The sequence below is a fragment of the Talpa europaea genome, assembly GCF_964194135.1.
Source record: "Talpa europaea genome assembly, contig: HAP1_SCAFFOLD_60, whole genome shotgun sequence".
Lineage (NCBI taxonomy): Eukaryota > Metazoa > Chordata > Mammalia > Eulipotyphla > Talpidae > Talpa > Talpa europaea.
Genome location: NW_028168043.1, coordinates 28,330 through 48,213, shown reverse-complemented (window position 1 = coordinate 48,213; position 19,884 = coordinate 28,330). Strand labels below are relative to the sequence as shown.

Below are 19,884 nucleotides of genomic sequence, written 5' to 3'. Positions count from 1 at the left end.
TCTCAGCAGTGTATTTCAGTCAGCCTGCCTGTTCTGCTCCCCACTCTGTCGCTGGTGAATCCTCTCACCCCCCCACACTTCTGGCCTGTACCCTAGTTCTTGTATAAATAAATAAATTAATCTTTTAAAAAAATCAGTGTAAATTCTCTGTGCACAACTTCTTTAAAGCCAAAGAGTCACTCTTAAAAATACAAATTTAGAAGATGGTTGATCAAAAGGGGTTGCTAAGAAACTGAAATTAAATCAAAACCAGGTTTCTCAGTGTCTTTTTTTTTTTTTAAGATTGATTTATTTATACAAGAGCTGGGGTACTGGTCAGAGGCGCAGGAGGATGAGAGGATTCACCAGAGACAGAGCGGGGAGCAAAACAGGCAGACGGACCGAAGACACTGCTGAGGGGAGCAGCGGGCAAGACAGGAGAGGTCTGCTGCGCCATGTGGATTGCTCCATGGCCGGCTGAGGAGAATCGAACCCGTGCTGCAGAGGCTGCGGACAGCTCCACAGCACTGTGCTCAATTACTGTGCCACCGGGGAGGCCCCAAGTTTCTCAATATGTGTCTTAACACATATTGGTAAAATAATGATCTCTTAAAATTAGTACACATTTAAATGAGAATCAAGAGATCTCTGTGTATGTCTTTATTTTTTACCTCTGGAGAGTTCATTATACATGGTGCCTATATAAATTGTAATAGAAACAAATTTTGAGATCACGATCCAGGATTTTTGGTAAACAACAGCTAGTTCAAATCTAATTTTATAATTCAAAGCCTGCATGTCTTAAAGTTACCATGTTGTATATCAATACTTGATTTATGTTTAAACGTCTTTATTTTAAAAAGAAGTTCATAGTATTTGAAAAAATAGTGATTCATCTGGTCTGTATTAACAAAGATAAATTTGTCTTTTAATGTTTATATTAAAACTTCTCTTGATAAAGTTCCTTTCCCGGAAAACGTATCCACTTATCTTATAATATTTTTTTTTTTAGCAAATACCCTAACTTCTTTCCTTCTGTAGCTAAAGAATTCAAGAGAATATCTAAAGTCACATGGACCAACTCCTTAGTCATACTGAGTCTCTCACAAGTGTACAAGAAATGTATATGATAGTAACTCTGTTTTTGAACTTGTTTTTTTTTTTTTTTTTTTTTTTTTTTTTTTTTTTGTCTATCCAGTGATTGCCTAAGGAAGAAACTTGGTTTCTGGCATTGTTACATTTGGCAACTCTGTGATTAATTTAGCATAGCAGTCCTAAGAAAAACTGAAAGATACATTTGGTATCTCTTAGCTTTGTTCTTTTATCGTTATTTAAATAATGGCAGAATTCCTTATAAAACTGAGGTTTTACTAAATTTAACAATGAAAGTTTCTTAAATAATTAAGTCACTTTGTATAAAATCATTGAGCTTTCAGGTAACCTTTTATTTCTTGTCAGGTAGGAAGCTAATTTTCAATCTCTTTGAAAGCCTGTGCTTATGTCTAATTTATCTATTCTAAACAGATGATAGTGTAACAGCCATTACATGTTTTACTAAAAACGAAAGATACAATAATGCTAAATAGATGCAAAGTGAGATGAGTGTTTGCAAAGAAAAGCATGTATTAACAATAGATATTTTAAAGGTAAAGTAAAAAGTTTTAAAGCAAGTGTTAAAGGTCTGAGAGAGGGAGAAAAAGAAATATTAAGAAAGCAAAAGTGTTAACCAATAAGAAAGCAAAAGAAATGGTCAAAGGTCTGAATGACAAATTTTAGAAAAAGAAATTTTGTGTGCTCGAGTGACTTATGGGAAAAGATTTTAATTGACTTAAATATCAGTGGTGTACCTATGTAACACCAAACTTCAGTCTTTTTGTATATAACAATCAAGGTATTGGGCCTCCCCGGTGGTGCAAGGAGTTAAGCACAGCGCAGCAGGACGTCAGTTCCCCAGCCCAGCAGGGAGTGACCCACATGGCGCAGCAGACCTCTCCTGTCTCCCCGCTGCTCCCCTCTGCAGTGGATTTCAGTTCAGTCTACTGGGTTTTTCTCCCCTATGTCGTTGCCATGTCTCCTGAGTGTGGGGAGGGGTCATCTGTGCTTTGATATTGAATTTGCTCTTTGAGCTGCTGTCCAGGGCACCCCAGGACTGACTTCTAATAGGAAGGCTTGAACAGATCAACCCTAAAGTGGTACACAAGGCGTGTGGCTCTTTTGTAATTGCTCTAACTGAGCTTACCGTTTTCCAAAGTCTTAGGCTTGTAGGGTGACGACTGGATCCATGCCCGGTATGGCTGTGCCCGCCAGTACAGGGCCAAGGCAGCCCCTGTGCCCCAGGGGAAAGGCCGTGGCCCGCCTGCAGGCTGTGGACCCGGGGCCCGTGTCTCCTTACAGTCACCTCCCCTTAGAAGCCAGGGGACCTCAGCGTCTGCTGACCCGGGCAAGTCGGCTTCTCTGAGTTCTGCCCCAGCTGGGCAGTAACACGCGCCCCACGGACCTGCCTGCCCCTGCACCCCCACATTGGCACTTGCTCTTCCACCTTTCCCCAGCAGGAAGGGCCCGGCCTCACCTACACGACCCGCGGGCCCCCGGCCAGGGAGGCTCCCCTCTCAGACTGAGGAGCCTGTGGCCACTGGCATCCGGCTTCCCGCCCTCCCTGCCTCCCCAGGGTCCCTTCGGAGCACTCCTGGGCTTTCTGCCCACCCCAGGGGGCCCCCAGGCTCCCTCCAGCCATCCTCTCCGCTCTGACTCCCGGTGCAAACTGTGTTCTCCCACCTGCCTTTCCCCGTCCGAGATGGGGGTGTCGTGGGGCCGGCGCCCCCTACTCCCGAGGCTGAGGGTGGCCCTGGGCCGGTGGCTTGAAGGACAGGGGAGCAGGGGAGGGAAGTGGGGGGGGGGCGAGCGCATGTTTGGAGCACGGGGCGCCGTCTGGTGTGTGTGGGGGGCACCAGTGTCAGGGAGAGGCTCCAGCTCCTGCTCCATCGCCCCCTCTTCCCCCATCTCCTCTCATCCAGAACCCTTGCCCACCCCCGCGTGTCTTCCTCCCCACCCCCTCCTGCCCCGCAGCCCCAGCTCTGCCCCTGCCCTTCGCCCATCCTCTCTGTCCCTCTCCAGCTGCCGGCCCGGCGGCGGGCGAGTCACCTGTCCTGAGCCCCAAGTCCCCCGCGACTCTAGCCAGACACCCTCTGCCGCGCACCTCCCTTCCCGAGCCTGCGGGGGGCTGTTCCATGACGGGGCTCCCCAGCCCCGCCTCGCCTGTGGCTCTAGTCTGTGGGTGACACAGCCCAGCGGGCCTCGGCGACCCCGGTGCCCCCCATGGGATCGCGCCTGCCCTGCCCTGTAGACGTCTGTAAACCCACGCGTGTGCATGCACACGCACACACATGCACACACACGCGCACACGCGCACACACACACATCTCTGGTGCTGGGAACCCCGTGCTGTCCCGCAGGCGCCCCTGGCCCAGCTGCAGGAAACGCTGCGCCCCGCCCCGCCAACCCCTGCGGCCTCTCGCTGCGGGCAAAGCCCATTTCTGACCGGCGGGAGTGACGGGCTGCGGGCGGCTGTGTCCCGGGGGTTCAGGGGGAGGGAGGGTTTAAGCACGGGGTGGGGGGGGCGCAGGGGTGCCGGGGAGGCCCCCGTCTTTCCCAGGCTGCCCTGGAAAGCACCTGGACGTTTGCTGGTGGTCTTCTGAGCCCTGCTGTGGCCACGGGGGTAGGTGCCAGCCTGGAGGCCGCGCGGGCTGGCTGGGCGCCCCAGAGGAGCAGGGGGAGAGCAGAGATGCCTGTGGAAGCCAGTGCCTGGGGTGCTGGCACCCCGCTTTCCTTCCACAGGACTCAACCGGGTTTCCCAGCCTTGTCATCCGAGCAGGGCCCTGGCCCTCCCGGGCGGCGCGCAGCCCACAGGCCCGGCAGGCGGGAGAGCTGAGCGGGGCCGGACACGCCGACACCGCGCGGTGCACCTCGCCACCCCGAAGCCTGCCCTCTGCCCGCGGGACCCACCCCCGGCGCGGTGCCCAGCCCAGGTCCCAGGGCCGCCGCCGAGACACACGAGTCCAAGCCACGCGGTGAATTCGGTTTATTCAGAAACAAAAGTGCAACGGCCGGAACCACCCCCTGTCCCGGCCTCCTCCGTCTGGCGCAGGCGAGCGACAAGTAAGTTTCCTCCGTGCCAAATAATTCACAGACGCCTCCTCCCCCGGGGTGTCCCAGGCCAGCGTGCACGCCGCGGGGCGCCCCTGCGCCCTCCGCCCGGCCTCCACCAGCCACCGCGGCCCGGCCTCTGAGCCAAGCCCAGTTGTCCACATGGCTGGGGGAGTAAGTGTGTACCCCCAAATTGCCCAAATAAGCCACACATCCCCTCTATGGGGACTTTTTGTAAAAGCAGCACCAAAGGCCACCCCTCTGCAGATCTGGGGTGGCCTCCAAGATATGTAGGCACAGAGGCCCACGGGACTTTTTAAAGACTGCAAGTGGAGGCCTCCCCTTTGCGGACTGGGGTGGCCTCATGCCCGCGGGACTTTTGTGCGGGGGGGATGAGGGAGGCCACCCCTTTGTGGATTGGGGTGGCCTCATGCCCGCGGGACTTTTGTGCGGGGGGGATGAGGGAGGCCACCCCTTTGCTGATTGGGGTGGCCTCATGCCCACGGGTCTTTTGTGAGGGTGGGACAGGGGAGGCCACGCCCTTGCAGTGAGTGGGGACAGGGGATGCCACCCCTTTGCAGATTGGGGTGGCCTCATGCCCGTGGGTCCTTTGTGAGGGGGGACAGGGGAGGTCACCCCTTTGTGGCTCTCTCTGGCTAGTCTAGACAGGTGTGCAGGGCCTTCGAAGTGCTGCCCCGCTCCACATGGTCGGGGAGGCACCTTTCCCTAAGATGGTGGGGTCTGCTCCTGTTTCCCCCATTGGATGGGGGAGTTATTATCCCCCTTTTGTCAGCCTGGGGATAGGAGGACAACCAGGACGGGGAGCCAAAGGACAGGGTGGGAAATTCCGGGGAACGGGGATGGGCTGGTGAGGGCCAGGTTGGGGCAGAGCTCCAGGCCCCATGCTGGTGGCCTACACCACCATTGTTTTCACCACCTCGATGTGGTCAGCCCAGTAGAAGAATGGAAAGAACAGGCTGGTTTTGGTGGTGACGCGTTCCCGGGGGCTCTGTAGCTCCAGGGGAGTCGGGCCCAGCTGGGCCTCTCCCTGGGTCGGCCGCACGGCGGCGGCGAGGCGCACCTCACTCGGTTCTTTGGAGAGACAGAGACAGGGCGCTGAGTGCCGGGCGGAGGGGGCTCTTCCTGCCCGGCCGCCCGCGTGGGGCTTTCCTCACCTTGGCCCTTGGCAGCACCGGGCTCCTTGGGGGCTGGGGGTGCGCCGGTGGGCTCAGCAGCAGGGTTCTGGTTGGCTGCTTGGAACTTTGCCCGCCATTCGCTGCGCTCTGCCGCCACCCAGAAAAGCAGCTTTTGCAGATTCCACAGCTTCGCCTGGAAGGAGAGACGCTCGAAGCCCGCCCCACCCCCAGCCGCACCACCCAGGAGCCAGAGCTCCGACTACCTTCATCTCCTCTTTGTCCTGGGCCAGCCGGCTGATGTGCTGCTCCTTCTCGCGGCGCTCCGCCCTCATCAGTGCTCTCTGGTGCCCGTAGAGCGTGAGGTATTCTGCTAGGGGGAGGGCGCGGGCAGCTCAGCTGCTGGGGTCTCGCCAGCCTCGGCCCCGGCCCCAGGGCGCCAGCCTCCCCGCTCACTGATGGTATCTTTCTCTCCAGACAGCTGGGTGCGTCAATGCTCCAGCTCCTCCACCCGCTCCTTTAAGGCTGCTTTCTCCTGCAGGAGCCCCTGCGGCCAGACAGCGGGCTCAGGGCGCTGGCCCGCCCAGCCCCCGGCCCGCCCAGCCCTCCGGAGAACCACACTCACCTGCAGTTTGTCCATGGCTCCCTGAAGGGCCTGGTGGGTCTCCCCAGGCACATGTCCCCCCCCCCCCCCGTCCTGGGGGCTGGGGCCTCCATCTTCTTGGGCTCCTGGTCCGATGGGGCCACCTGCTGAGCGAGGCGCTGGCAGAGCAGCTTTTGCTCCTTTAGCTGCCCCCGCAGCCGCGCCCGCTCTTCCTCAGCACTGGCCAAGGCCGCGTTACAAAATGCCACCCGTGGGCCAGAGGTGCAGGCAGGGGCCCGGGAGGCACACCTCTCGGGCCTCATGGGCACACCTGAGAGTCAAGGCTGGTGTTGGTGCCTGCCCGCTGGTCCCCAGCAGAGGTGGGGGGAAGGCGTAACCAAAGGGAGGGAAACCAGGAAGAAGGTGTGCGGGAGGGAGGGAGAAGGTGGGGCAGGGAAGGGGCCTGCGGGCCGAGCTCACCACGGCCTCACGGCTGTCCAGGTTGTCCGGGATGCGTAGCTTCAGCAGGGGACCCTTGTCCGCCTCTTCCTCCTCCTCCTCGCCGCTCAGTCCATTTACTGTTGGGGGGCAGCCAGAGGGGCTCAGAGAACCCCTGGGTTCTGAAGCAGCCCTGAAAGCCAGCAAGGTCTGCCCCCTCCTCTCTCTGCAACCCTGCGCCAGCAAGTCCCCAAAGGAGAAGGATCCAAGTTGTCCGAGGGGTGGCTTCCCTCTCTTGCACAGCCGCCCTCTGCTGACGTCCCACTCACTTGCTCCAGTCTGAGCCATGAGCTTCAGCTGGGCCTTCAGCTGCTCGTTCTGCTTGCTGGCAGTCTCCAGGCGGCCCTAAGGGGTCAGGAAAGCAGGAGGAGGGATGCCGCTTACAGGGCTTCCTGCTCGGGTGGCCCCCTGGGGGTCTGGCACTCCAACTGCCCCACCTGTGTTTCCTGCAGCTCTTGGCGGGCCAGCTCCACCTCCATCTTGTTCTGCTCTTGTTCGTGCTGCATCCGGTGGACAAGCTGGGTGTTAAGCAGCACCTGCTTCTGCAGGACGTCCCTCTCGTTGGCCAGCTGCTGGTAGGCGGCCACGTGCTGCTGAAGGTGACCGAGGTACTGGTCCCGCTGCTGCTGCAGCTCCTGAGCCTCTTGATGTTTCTCCTCCACCTGCAGGGGAGACGCGGGGAGGGGAGGGTGAGGGCAGGCGGTGGTCGGTCTCCAAATTGTCACCGGAACCCAGCTGCCTCAGCTAGACACTACCACAGGGGGACTGGTAGTGACCATCACTACTGGCCAGTGCTGCCCAGCACTCCTGGTGACGGGGGACTGGAACTCTGCTGGTACTTCTGGTGGACACTACCTGGGTGAGCCAGACACCACTTGTGGCCACAGTAAGCTGTTGCCCATTTGTAAAATGAACCCCAAGGTGGTTGTTCCCAGAGGCTGAAGTCTCTTGCAATTGTGCACACGGCTGAGAAGCACAGTGATGAGTCCCCTATGGGCACTAGCCTTCCCTCGGCTCTAGCCTGTAGGCCCCTATCGATGGGGACTGTGTTGCTACGGCCCTTGGTTTTGGCACTGGGGCTTTTTGGCGGTTCTGTTGTCTTCGAGCCCGGGCAGGTGGGTGGCCACTGCGGCCTGTCCTGGCATCCCATCTTCATGCCCTGTGACTCCCCTTTTCAGTTGGGATCCCAGCCGGTGTCAGAGACACCAAGCGTTAAAAGCCCTTGGTGAGTTGCGGGACAACACCGACAAGCAGCTCTTTCGGACATGAGGCCCGAGCCTTGGGCGCCCCCTGCAGGTGATGTGAGACACAGGACTGGAGGCCCAGACTCTGCCAGAGGTCGTCATCCTCTCTTCCTCCCGCGCAGGCTGGCTACTGGATGCTGCTTTTCTTCTTTCAGCTTCTGGTCCTTCTTTCTTCAGAGGCCAGGAGCAGAGTCTTCCCCTTCTTTCTTTGGAGGTGGGAACAGAGCCCCTCAGCTCCCTCTGACCCTGGCTTCTATCACTCTTCAGGGTGCCCTGACATCAGTCTGATTGGACCATTTTTCCTTTTTTGTGCAGAAGAACCAGGGTGCTGACCAGAGGTGGAGAGTGAGCAGAACAGGCCGACTCACTGAAATCCACTGCTGACGGGAGCAGCCGGCAAGGCAGGAGGGGTCTGCTGCGCCCCGTGGGTCGGCTCCCGACCAGGGATCAAACTCAGGCAGTAGTGGTGATGGTGCCGAGACTTAACCCATGGGCCACCGGGGAGGCCCTGGACCATTTTTCATCCTGCGGCTGACCGGACCATCTGGCCCCCATCAGCTCATAGCCTGCACATGTTTGGTCCTTTCCATCACCCAGGAAGTGTGCAGAAAAGGCCAGTTCTGAGGAGCAACTGCCACAACGGCCTTGTGGTGGAGCGGCAGAGTGAGAGACCACCACTGCTGCTGGCTCCCGCCACTGAGGCTCCTCCCAGATCTGCGCCCACAGATGCAGGAGACAGGCCGGGCCCCTCTTCCTGAGGCAGCACTGTGGGACTTTGCCGCCTGCCCAGGCCCCTTCCTTAACCCTCCTCAGAACTGCCTGCGAGTGCCCTCTGAAGGGAAGGATGCCGAGGCTTAGCACTGTTCAGTGAAGAGCGAGCCTGGAGCCGAGTCTGGAATCCAGGATGTCTCCACGTCTCCTCATCTCTCCGCTAGTGGCTCGTGCCTCCAGCAGGGAGGTGACCGACAGTCCCAGGTCCACCGCTCCATGGCAGAGCCTAGGGCACAGGTGGCCATGGACCCAGCAGGACACAAGGTCACCGTGCCCCCTGCCCTGAGTTGGGGCTCCCTCTGTCCTGGCCTAAGGGCCTCCCTCCCGGAGGCCTCCGAGCCCTTCCCGGCTGGCACAGGGCTCACCGTCTCCTGCAGCTCTGCCAGCTTCTCCTGCAGCTGACCGAGTTTCTTGGCCAGCTCGCCCTTGAGATGCTGCTCCGTTTGGAGCGAGCTGGTCACGTCCATGTTCTGATGGGACTGGACAGACAGAGGACACAATGAGACGCCCCCCAGTGCAGTGGAGACCTGGAACTCAGTGTCCCCTCCCACGGCTCTGGGACCCCTGCACTGCACGGAACTCTCGGCTCAACGGTGCTTCAGGCACCGTTTCAGCAGCTGCCTAGCAGCAGCGACCAACCAGGACCAGCCCATCTAGCAGGTGGGGAAACAAAGGCCCAGAGGCGCTGGGCGTCTTGCCCTGCATCCCAGGACACGGCACGGAGGGGAGGAGGGCGGCCTGCTCGGGCTGGAGGCTGCGGACCAAACAGATGAATCTGTCCTGCAGCTCAGCCAGCTGCGCCTTGAGCTCGCGGTTCTGGAACACGGCCCGGCTGATCGTGGCCCGGCTGCTCTTTATCTCGGCCAAGACCCGTTTCCGGGCCTCGGCCTGCTCGTCCCACCTCTCCGGTCGAGCTCCCGCAGGCAAAGCTTTTGCTCCCGCAGGCGGAATTCCTGCTTCTGGTTCAGGCGGCTCAGGTCTTCGTTGTCCCGGACCTGAACCAGGAGCTTCTCCTCCAGGCGCTCCAGCTCCTTCCGGAGCGCCTGGGCTTCCGCCTACTGCTGCTGCTCTGCATCGGAGGGCCCCGCTGGTGTTTCCGGGGCTGGGAGCACAGCTGAGGAAGGAGGGAGCACACCTCAAGGGCTCGTCATCTTGGGACGAGCCCCTCTCCTTGGTCGACGGCTCCTACCCCAGGTCCTCACCCCAGACCTTGGCTTCCTTGCTAAGGGTTCTCTTCACCCGCAGGATGCACAGTTTTCATCTCGCTTTCAGGGTTGAGATAACTGTTGACGGGGGGCCCCCATCCCTTTTGCAAACGGGGACACAGCCTCAGAGCACCAGACTTGCTGAGTCCTGGTACGGACCGCTTGCACTCTGCCACCTTGCCCCCGCTTCCTGGGGCGTTCTAAGGCACCCGCGCCAGCTCCCCCGATCATTCCGGCGCCAGCTCACCGAGCTGACTCTTCAGCTCCGCCACGGTGTTCTCCAGGTCCCGGACCTGGGCACTGCTGTGCTCCTTCCCCTCCTCCAGCTTTCTCATCTGCCCAGAATCCGGGGTGAGGGGGAAGCTCATAAAGGAGGTGGAGGGGAATGGCCCCACCACCATCTTCCCCTCAGCCTCCATCTACAAAACCACACTCCCCTCCCCCGCTGGCGACACCACAGCCTATACCTGGTTCCGTTCTACAGATGACCCGGACAAGTGAACTCTCCACGGTGGGGCCCGAAGGTCACAACTCACCCCCTCCAAGACCTGTTGCACTTTGCGTTGCCAGGTGTTACCCTCCTCCCTCAGCCTTTGGGCAAACAGGTCTCTCTCCACCCGCAGCAGCCGGAGCGATTCCTTGAGCTGCGAGAGCGGACACAGGCGTCGGGGAGCTGCCCCCGGCCCCACCGCTCCCGGTCCCCTGGGCTCCTTCCGCAGCCCGCCTCCTCCGGCAGAGCCTCACCTGTTCCACGCGGATGTTCTGGCGCGCCTGCGGGGCCGGTGGTGACTGGTGGCCGTCAGGGACTTCGGATGGGCCGGAGAACTGGATGGTGGAAAGTGAGGTGGTGAGGGCCTCCCTGGAGGCCTGGGGTGGAGTCTCAGCGCCTCCACCGCTACTGTCTGAGCTCGATCCCCGGCCAGGGAACGACCCACAGGGTGCAGCGGACATCTCCTGTCTCCCCACTGCTCCCCTCAGCAGTGGGTTTCAGTGGATCTGCCTGCTCTGCTCCCCACTGTCTCTGGGGAGTCCTTTCACCCTGCCTACCCCCCAGTTATATGCAAAAGTAAAATTTTTCAAAAAGTGAGGGGGTGATATGTGGAGCCCAGCGTCTTCTGTGCAATGTCCCCCCGAAAGGGTTTCAGCTAGATCACAGTCACCCCTAGAGACCCCGCCCCACCTGGATGGAGCGCAGATTCCCTGGGGTTCTGCTCCAGCCTCTCACCTGCTTCGACAGCAGCTCAGACATCTCCAGCTTTTTCTCCAGGTCCTCCAGTCTTGCCTGCATGGTGTCCTTCTCCTTCAACAAGAGCCGGAGCCGCTCCTCCAGCTCGGAGTTGCACTGCTGCAGGTCCTCGTTGACTTTGCTAGGGCCACGCAAAGAGAGAGGCGTGACCAGAGCCAGAAAGGGTCCCCCCGGAGATCTACGCTGTCCTCGCCACAGACCCCAGAGCCGTGGCAGGACCCAGGGCCCCAGGGCTCAGCATCGCCAGAGGTTGGCCAGGGAGAGGTCGCAAGCTGTCTGCCCTCCTCACCCCGTGCACTTGCATCCCTCCCACTGCCCAGCACACGGCTGGGCCCAAAGCCTGCTCCCCAGCACCCCATCCGCCCCCAGGCCTACTTGTTCTCAGATAACTCCAGCTTGAGAGCGTCTCTCTCTCGGATTAGCTCCTTGTTGAGAGGCAAAGGCAAGGTCAGGATTTGTGGGCAGGGATGCAGCCTGCAGACTCGTTACTAGACGGGGACCAGCGCAGAGCAGCCCTCCTCGCCCGGAGTCACACTTCACCTTTTTTCAAAGCACTTCCGAGCCCCTTTCTCATCTGCCTTCACTAGGAGCTCGGGAGGGAAGGACGAGGCCCACAGCGGCCACCCCCCTCAGGCTGCAACTGACCACAGCCTTCGAGCAGCAGGCTGTGCTACCTTCTGGGCGCCGAGAGCTCCATCCCACATCAGGGACCTTGAGGCTCGCCCCCACCTTGATGGGGGGGCACCCCACCAGGGGCTGGGCAGGCGGCAGGGCTCACCTGGTCAGTCTGTCTGCGATGGGTGGAGATGGCAGAGAGCGTGCACTCCGGCTCTCCAACACGCAGACGCGCAGACTGGAGGCGACCGGCCAGTTCCTCCGACTCGCCTGCCGTGAGACAGGTCAGAGCGCAGCCCTAAGGAGGAGCCCCCCCACCCTGCCCCGTGGGCCTGCCGCGTGCCAGGTGCTCTGATGAAGGGCACCTGGAGCCCCACCTGCTTTCTGCCTGGCTGCCTGCTGAGCGTGGGCCAGCGCAGCCCGCAGTTCCGTCTTCTCAGACACCAGAACCCCGATGGTCTGGATGTGACTCTTCGGGAAACAAAGCAAATGAGTCGGGCCGAGGCGGTAAAGAGGCATTTCCTCGGGGACGGGGAACCCGGGCTGCCCCTCACCTGTAACTGCTCCCGGAGCGCGCCTTGCTCCCTCACCAGCTTCCGCTCGTGGTCTTTCTTCTCCTGCAAAGGGAATCAGGGTCTCCACGGGAGGCAGAGGCGAGGCACAGCCCCGTGGGCCACCAGCGGCCCAGGCGGGCCCACCGGCGAGCCCAGACCATGGGGGTGGGGGGAAGGGGCAGGAGAGGAGCCGGGGACCCTGTGTGTCTGCAGGCTGGAAGCAGGCAAGCCCAGACGCCCCACATCAGCCCCCCCCCCCACTCAGGTCCCCCCGTCAGGGAATGAACAAAGGAATGTTGTTTTTTCCAGCTCATCCAAAGTTTCCTGGTTCTGTTGTTTCTGTGGGGAAAAGTCAAAGGAAGGGAACTGAGTGACCCCCTTTTCCGTCTTCTCAGACCAGCAGGGGGACATGCGCAGGGCCGGCGATGGGTTTGAAGTTCTCATGCACGAGCTGCCAGGCCCTCCTCACACTCCCCAGGAGACAGACCTTGGGTCTTCAGGGGCGCTGCTCACAGCGACGGGAGAGTCTGCACCTGGCTCCCCTGGAGGACAACACCCTAAGCCCCAGGCAGAGTCTGAGAAGGGAAGACGACCCTTCCGCCGGCGGGTGACCTGGCAGGGTCTGTCCGTTCACCCGACAGAGACTGAGGCGGCACGAGCTGCAGGCTGGGCGCTGTGCACAGGAAGAGGGGGAGGAAGGAAAAGGACCTGGGATTGTTTGAGCTACCGGAGACCTTGACACCTTCTAGGTCTGCCTCCTGGAGGAACAAAAGCAAGGGCGCAGAGGTGTCTTGTCCAAGGTGAAAGCGGAGGAAGTGAGGGGCTGAGTCAGGGCCAGACCACACCAGCCAAACCAGTGCTTCCCCCAGGGAGGGGGAGCACAAGCAGGGGTGTCTGGGGAGTAGAAAAGGGGCAAAGAGGGCAGCCACAAGAGAGCCATGCTGCCAGCTCTGTGCCCCGGGGCCCCTCCAGCTGAGCCCTGGATCCTCCAACACCCCGTTCTCCCCTGGCCCAGGACCCCTGGACCCTCTCTTCGGGGCCCCAAGAGGAAATCAGAGTCCTGGATTGCAGCTGGGAATCCGGGGCCCCAGCGGGCTCTTCCCAGTTCTTCTATCTTGCTAGTGAGCTGCTTATTTGTTAGATTGCTGGAGTCCGGGGCTAGTGCCAGTTCTTGATGCCGGTGCTGAGGCGCGTGCAGAGAGGAGGAGGGTTGGAGGAGCCGGAGACAGGGAGAGGGAGTGGTCCGCAGGGTTGGGAGGGGCATCTGGGCAGTCTCCCCTGGCAGCGGGGCACCCAGCCCCCACTCTGGGAGAAGGGGGGGCCTGGCCTGCAGGGTCCCTTACCTCCAGATCCTTTGTGTTAACAACAGACGCCTGGTCCTCCCCGTTGACACAGGAGGGAGGCTCGGAGGGAGGCAGAACGCCCATGGAGCGGCTCTCAAGGCCCAAGTCCTCAGATTCCCCATCCACTGGCAAAATTTCCTTTTCCTGCCTCCCTTCTGCTCATAATGCCTTTGTGCCAACTTCTCCTGGTTCTGAGCTCCCCTTTGGCCCCCTCACCCCGTGCTTCTGCGGCAGGATGGAACCACAGACTCGCGGGCCGACCCTTCACCTGACCGCTCCAAAGGAGCAGCGGCCAGCTAGACATCCCCTGGCGGCGAGGGCCAGCCTTAGGACGCCACCCCCCTTGGGAACTGCTCCCTCAGTGTCTTCCTATCGAACCTCCCCCCCACCCCTCTGGGCCCCGTCCCCAGGGCACCTCTGCTGGAAGTCCATTCAGCTGGCGGGAGAGCTGCCGCTGGCCTTCGGTGGAAGAGACAGCCCTGGAGACAGACAGAGGAGTCGGGGCCACAGGAAGCTCAGTGGGGTGGGGGTCACGAGCAGGAGGTGCCGCAACGCCCTCTATGAGGGGCTGCTGCCCCACGGGAGACACTCACATGCTCTCACCCAAGGAACCAGAGCCGTGTTCCGCGCCACAGTTCTGTGTGGGAAGAAATGCAGGAGGCGGCCACTCAGTTTGGGGAGAGCCCACCAGGCTGGGGCGGGCCCGGCGCTTTGTGACCACCTTCGGCTCCCCAAGCTCTCGGTCTCCCCACCCCGTCCTCAGGGAGGGCCCTCGGCTCTAGGAAGCGAGTGGCACGGAGGACGCGGGAGAGAACGGGGGAGGCGCGGTCCTTCCGGAAGGGCGGGCGAGCCAGTGGGGTGCAGGCAGGGATAAGGGGCACAGACCTGAGTGGACGCCGTGCTGTTCGCATCAGGGAGGGCGGCGTCGGGAGGAGGGACACCAGGGGACATGGTGTTGTGGTCGCCAGCCGGTGTCTCCGCAGGAGGGGCGCGGCCGCAGGGCGCCTGGCACAGGGCAGAGCGGGGCGGGGGTTAGGGTAGCCATGCAGGAAAGGGGCTGCCTCACTGCCAGGGTGCAGGGGTGCGGGCAGGGAGCACGGGGATGCTGTGGCCAGAGGACGGTCCCACGCTGGGAGCCACCATGGCGCGTGGCCAAGGGAGCCCAGGCCTCGGGGCGCTCTGCGGCCTTCCAGACGACAGCCCAAGCCCGGGCGGGCGCGGCACAGGTCGTCACTGCAGGAGAAAGGTGTGCCCAGCCCAGGAGAAGTGAGGCACTGTTCTGGAAAGCCCGCCTGGCGCGCACCCTGGGCCCTGCAGGGCAGAGTGGCAGTGTGAGAGGCAGACGGCAAGGCCGCCAGGTACTTCTCTCCCCTCTTGCGTCCCTTCCTCCTGTCCTCCTCCCCCAGCCAGAAAGCCCTGGGGATGGACTCAGGGGTCAGCGGTGCGGGAAGCTCAGCAGGGGCAGGGGCCAAGGGCAGTGGCTGGAACCTGGTGTTGCCATGCCAACCTCCACACCGGACCTTAAGAGGCCAGAGCAAGGCAGCCGGTGGGCAGGGGCTGTGGCGAGGCGGGCACACCTGGCCGGGGTTTGGCAGGCTCTGATGCCTCCTGCTTCCTGGGTTCCCTGGATCTTTACAGTTAAGACACAAGAGCGCACAGGAGGGGGAAAAAGGCCCAATCCTTGGAACTTACACGTTCATGACTGGTCTGTGAGTGACCAAATACATCCCTGGAGCTTGGAACTAAGTTTGGAGTTCAAAAAGACACTCCCCTCAATTGCCCCATTTCATCAGAATTATTTTACTTCTGGTGGGGCGGCCCTCCCTTCTCTGGGGAAGAAGCTGCCCCTGGACTCCATTCTCTCTTGCTGGATTTGGTAAAAGAGAAACCTGGCCGCTTCCTGCACCCCGACCTCTGAGCTCAAGGACACCCACAGACCCCAGATGCCACCAGAGAGATGTTGACCCGCTGACCCTTGGCTTCCTGGAGGCCCAGAGCTTTACAGAAGCGGCCTCCCCTTCCCCAGCTGGACCCACCTGCTCGGCCAGAGGCCCACCAGCCTCTCCAGGCTCAGGCCCCACACTGAACCCAAGCCCCTGGCCCTTGAGAGTGGGCATCCAGCAGGCCGGACGGAGAGGCAGGAAGGGTGGCCGACAAGCTCCAGTTTGAGGGAGGCAGGGGCGTGGCAGGGGCACTAGGATGGGGCTGCAGCTCCCTCGGGGGGAAGGGCTTCTTATTCTCTGGACCCCTCAGATGGCCCCTGAAAACCCAATCACGACCCTCCTTAGAGCAAGGGCTGCAGAGCCTAGGGGGTGGGGGGTCCCGCTGTGCATGTGCTTACCGCCCACTTCTGGCCTGGAGCCTGGTGTTGCCATGCCAACCTCTACAACAGACCCTAAGAGGCCAGAGCAAGGCGCTGGGGTGAGGTGGGCACGTCTAGCCGGGGCCTGGCAGGCTCCAGGTGCCTGCTGGGCTCCCGCTGATGCTTAGTTAGACACAGGAAAGCTCACAAGGGGAAAATGTTCTTTTTCTCGAGATGTACTGTTTCTCTGAAATACACACGGCTGGTTCGTGAGCAACCGAGTTCTGTCATTTCGAGCCTTGGAGGTAAGTCTGGAGTTCAGAAAGATAACACTGTCCACGCCCCCTCAAAGGTCCCATTCCGTTAGAAATTGTTTTATTCCCCCAGAATCCCCCATCTCTGGAGATGCCCTCAGCTCCGCCCAGAACACCAGTCACGGGCCGTGTCGCTGGGACAGAAAACGTGAGCGGGGAACCCTTATGTCACGGAGAGGCTTAAAAACAAGCAGGCGTATGGGGGGCTGGGTCTTCGTCTCCAGGGGAACAGAGGAGATGGGGTGAACATTAGGGGAAGGAAGCCTGTGCTCTCCCGGGTGCCTCCCAGTGCCTGCTCTGAGCCCACAGGTGAGTCCCAGGACCGCACAGACCCGATGGACTGGGCGCGAGCGATCCTGAGGACAAGACTCACACCGGCCACCGGGCCGGCCCAGCCCTCCCGCCACGCTGTCCTGGGCGGGATCTGTCCCTGTTGGTCGTCGTCCTCTCGCCGGGCGGCTGTCTGACACCCCCCCCGCCCCGCCCCAGCGGCCTCCCATGTACCTTGGAAGCAGCGCTTCACCTCGGGACGAGGTGGTCTCCCGGCCCAGGGCACCCCGGGCGCCTTACTTACCTTCTTGCCCAGCGCTCTCTGCGCTCCGCACCCTCATCCTCTCCGCACCAGCCCTCTGCCGCGACTCCCACCTGCCCCGCTCACCGCCCCCTCCACACATCGGTCTCTCAAAGGCCACCCCTCCAGCCTCCACGCCCTTTACTGCCAACTGCTCCCGCAGCTCCACATCCCACCGTGTGGCCGAGCAAAGCGCCCGCCGCCGAGGGCCCCCGGAGGGAGGGTGAGTGTCCGGTTGATTTTTAAAAGACAACGGGGGGCGGAATGTCCCAGTCGCTCCTCTCTGGCTAACCTCGGTCGCTCTGCAGTCCTGCTGCAAGCGAGCCTCAACCCCTGCCCCTGGAACAGAAGCCCCTTTCTCTTAGCCTGAGGGAAGCCCTGTGCCGGCGGTTAGGACGCTCTCCTGCAGGACGGCCCGGGCGTTCCCGCGGGAGGCCCGGAAGGCCCGATCTCGCACCCCTGCTCTGGACGCTGTTCCCGATGACCTTTCACCCTTCACGGCGCATGGCGCCTTCCCAGAAGACGAAGATGCACGGCAAGGAAACCAGCCATCAGCCGAGCCGGTGAAAGCGCAGACGCCGCCACGCCGAGGGCTAACGATGGCAACGGAACCAGCCGGAGGCCAAGGACCCTGCGCCAGACAAGCCGCGGCCCGCACGCGGGGAGACAGCAGGCCAGAGAGGGGTCTCGGTGCGGCCTCGCCTTCCTCCTGGCCGGGGGTGAGGGGGGCGCTACCCCATTGGAGCGGCTAAGGTCGGACACCAGCGCCTGCGGAATGTCCTGACGCTTCAGGAGGTGAAAAGGGAACAACAAGGGCAAGGGGAGCAAGAGAAAAGCGGCTCAGAGAGGACACGAAGGTCAGGGGAGAGAGAGAGCAGCTCTGGACCACGGGCGCCGGAGGCAGGAGGACGGGGCCACACCCCGGCCTGCGCATCCTGCCCGACGGCCGCTCACCGCCTGCCTGAGGCAGAAGCTACGCGAGCCCAGGGACGGAGCCCCGCGACCAGATCCGCCCGGAGCTCGCTGGTCTGGCCCCACAGTCCCCTCTCCCGGGGGAGACAGCCGAGTCCCGGGGAGGACGTGCTTTTCGCGGGGACCCCCTGGCAAGCAGGCGGCAAAGACAGACTCCCACCTCAGAGGCCGCCTGGTCCCAGGCACCCGGCGTCTGTGCCGCCTGAACGGGAGAGGGGTTCTCCCTGGCTGCCGCCCCTGGAGGCCGGGGAGGAGGGAAACTGCCAGAGCGAGAAGTCACTGGCCACGCCCTGGGCCGAAGGCGGGCTGCGCACCGGCCCGCACGGAGGGCTGAACACGCGATCCTCTCACAGCTGCGGCCTGGATTTCGGGAGCACTGCAGCGCCCTGACTCGCGGGGGCAGGGAGAGCTTCAACAGCGTTGGCCCAGATCAGATCCCGGCAGAGCTGCCCAGAGGCCGCACTCAGACCCTGGCTCCTCAGCGGTGCTCCTGTGCCCTTGACCTCTCACTCGGCGGCCCCCGGAGCACCCCTCTCCCAGGAAGCCGGCCGGGCCAGACTTACATCTTTCCATGACTCCCAGCCGCCAGAAGCGGGTGTCTCTGGCCTGCAGCCACGTTTGTTCTTCCCTTTCTTCCTGGCTCCTGCAGGAGACCCCACGCTGTTTCTCTGCTGGTAGTCCCTCAGCGGCAGAGAGGAGAAAGACGAGGCTCACGAGAACTGCAAGCGCCTGGCCTTGCACCCCACTTCACAAGGTAGATTTGCCATCTGCCTTCACGCCACCAGCAACTCTACCAGGTGCTGTGAGTCCCCGCACCCCCCATGACAAAGACAGGGACAGATAATGTGGTTTCAAGAAAAAATGGTGAGGAGGTTACACTCCGTCCTCAGACTCGAACTTCTGGGATGCCGCGACTCAGGAGCTGCCGGGGGCAACACCAGCGAGGGGTGGACCAGCAAGCATGTGAGTCCTCAGACGCCAGGCCCTTTCTTACACATGTGAGCTGTTGCCAGCGCCGCTCAAGCTCCTGCGCCCACGGATGCCGTGGCAGGAGGCAGGGAGGGGCCAACCGGGGGCCCAGGCCAGCACATTTCCGGGCAGTCTGCTGCCATCACGCACGCCTGTGCGTCTGTGCGTGGACACAGGCCTGTCCTCAGGCCGGAGCAGCATGGTTGCTTCCTCCACCTGCTGACCCCGGGGCGCGCAGAGCAACCCAGGCTGAGGGGACTGGGGGAAGATTCCCAGCCGGGAAGTGAGTGTGCTGGGATCTGAGCCACGGAGGATACACAGATCGCTGCCAAGAGCACTGGCTGGGGGGCGCCTGGCCCCAGGGTCACGAGGAATGAGAATGTGAGAGGGAGAAGTGAGACAAACTGGAAAGTCTCCACGGAGTAGACACCCCGCAGAAAACCAAACTAGAAAGTTCTTCCCAGTGTCCCCCAGAGTGGCTGTCAACGTTCCACGAGCACTAGGGACGGGCGGGCTTGGCAGGCTACCAGTGTTCAATGGTGGGGTACGGTACAGAGCAAGCAGCCTGAACCCTCTCCTGGGGTCAGGCCCCATGGTCCCACACCCCCTTCAAGTTGGTAATCTGGGGCGACAAGAGGAACCTGAGAAGGGGTGAGCACTGGGGGGCTGGGTCAACAGATCAAGCACGGGGCTGGCGACTACGGATGGTTCCCAGGGGACTGTGACGTCACCGCTTTCCACCCCTCCCCACCTATGCCCAGGTAGTGCTCCACGGTGGGGGGGAGGGGCCGCAGGGAGGAGGTCCTTGGAGGCCGGAGCCCAAGGGGTCCGATTCTGGGTGGCAAAAGGAGAGGGCTGGGCCCCCCTGTGGTGCAGCGGGTTGAGCACCGCGCTGTGAAGTTGTCCGCAGCCTCTGCAGTGCCAGTTCGATTCCCAGCCCGGCAGATTCTCCTGTCTCCCCGCTGCTCCCCTCAGCAGTGTCTTAGGTCCGTCTGCCTGTTCTGTTCCCTGCTCCGTCTCTGGTGAATCCTCTCACCCTCCCGTGCCTCTGGCCTGTACCCTGGCTCTTGTATAAATAACTGAATCTTTAAAAACAAATATTAAGGGCCTCCCTCGTGGCACAGTGGGTTGAGCGCCGCGCTGTGAAGCTGTCCGCAGCCTCTGCAGCGCAGGTTCGATTCCGGCCCACCAGGGAGCTACCCACACGGCGCGGCAGATTCTTCAGTCTCCCCACTGCTCCCCTCGGCAGTGTCTTTGGTCCATCTGCCTGTTCTGCTCCCCGCTCTCTCTGGTGAGTCCTCTCACCCTCCCGTGCCTCTGACCTGCACCCCGGTTTTTGTATAAATAAAAATAAGACAGGGGCAGCTGGTTGGATGTCAGTGAAGGGGACACAGTTTCCAGGTTTGCTCTGGGTGCTGTATCCGTGTAAACAGTATAAACGT

At 61.2% G+C, this 19,884-nt stretch overlaps 1 protein-coding gene across 1 annotated transcript; it reads right to left on the bottom strand.

Moving 5' to 3' along the window:
• Window positions 1-5,035: 5,035 nt before the first annotated feature.
• Window positions 5,036-13,398, bottom strand: LOC311187932 (golgin subfamily A member 2-like; the record flags this gene model as incomplete). Its single annotated transcript, XM_084259701.1, is given in 23 exon segments — window positions 5,036-5,214; window positions 5,298-5,451; window positions 5,522-5,628; window positions 5,712-5,745; window positions 5,749-5,802; window positions 5,967-6,169; window positions 6,606-6,681; window positions 6,774-6,998; window positions 8,717-8,830; window positions 9,114-9,263; window positions 9,266-9,406; window positions 9,410-9,465; window positions 9,804-9,891; window positions 10,093-10,200; window positions 10,301-10,381; window positions 10,782-10,923; window positions 11,178-11,227; window positions 11,581-11,687; window positions 11,795-11,888; window positions 11,972-12,034; window positions 12,272-12,310; window positions 13,074-13,154; window positions 13,315-13,398. Coding segments are annotated over 23 exon segments (2,430 nt in total).
• Between the last annotated feature and the right edge of the window lie 6,486 nt (window positions 13,399-19,884).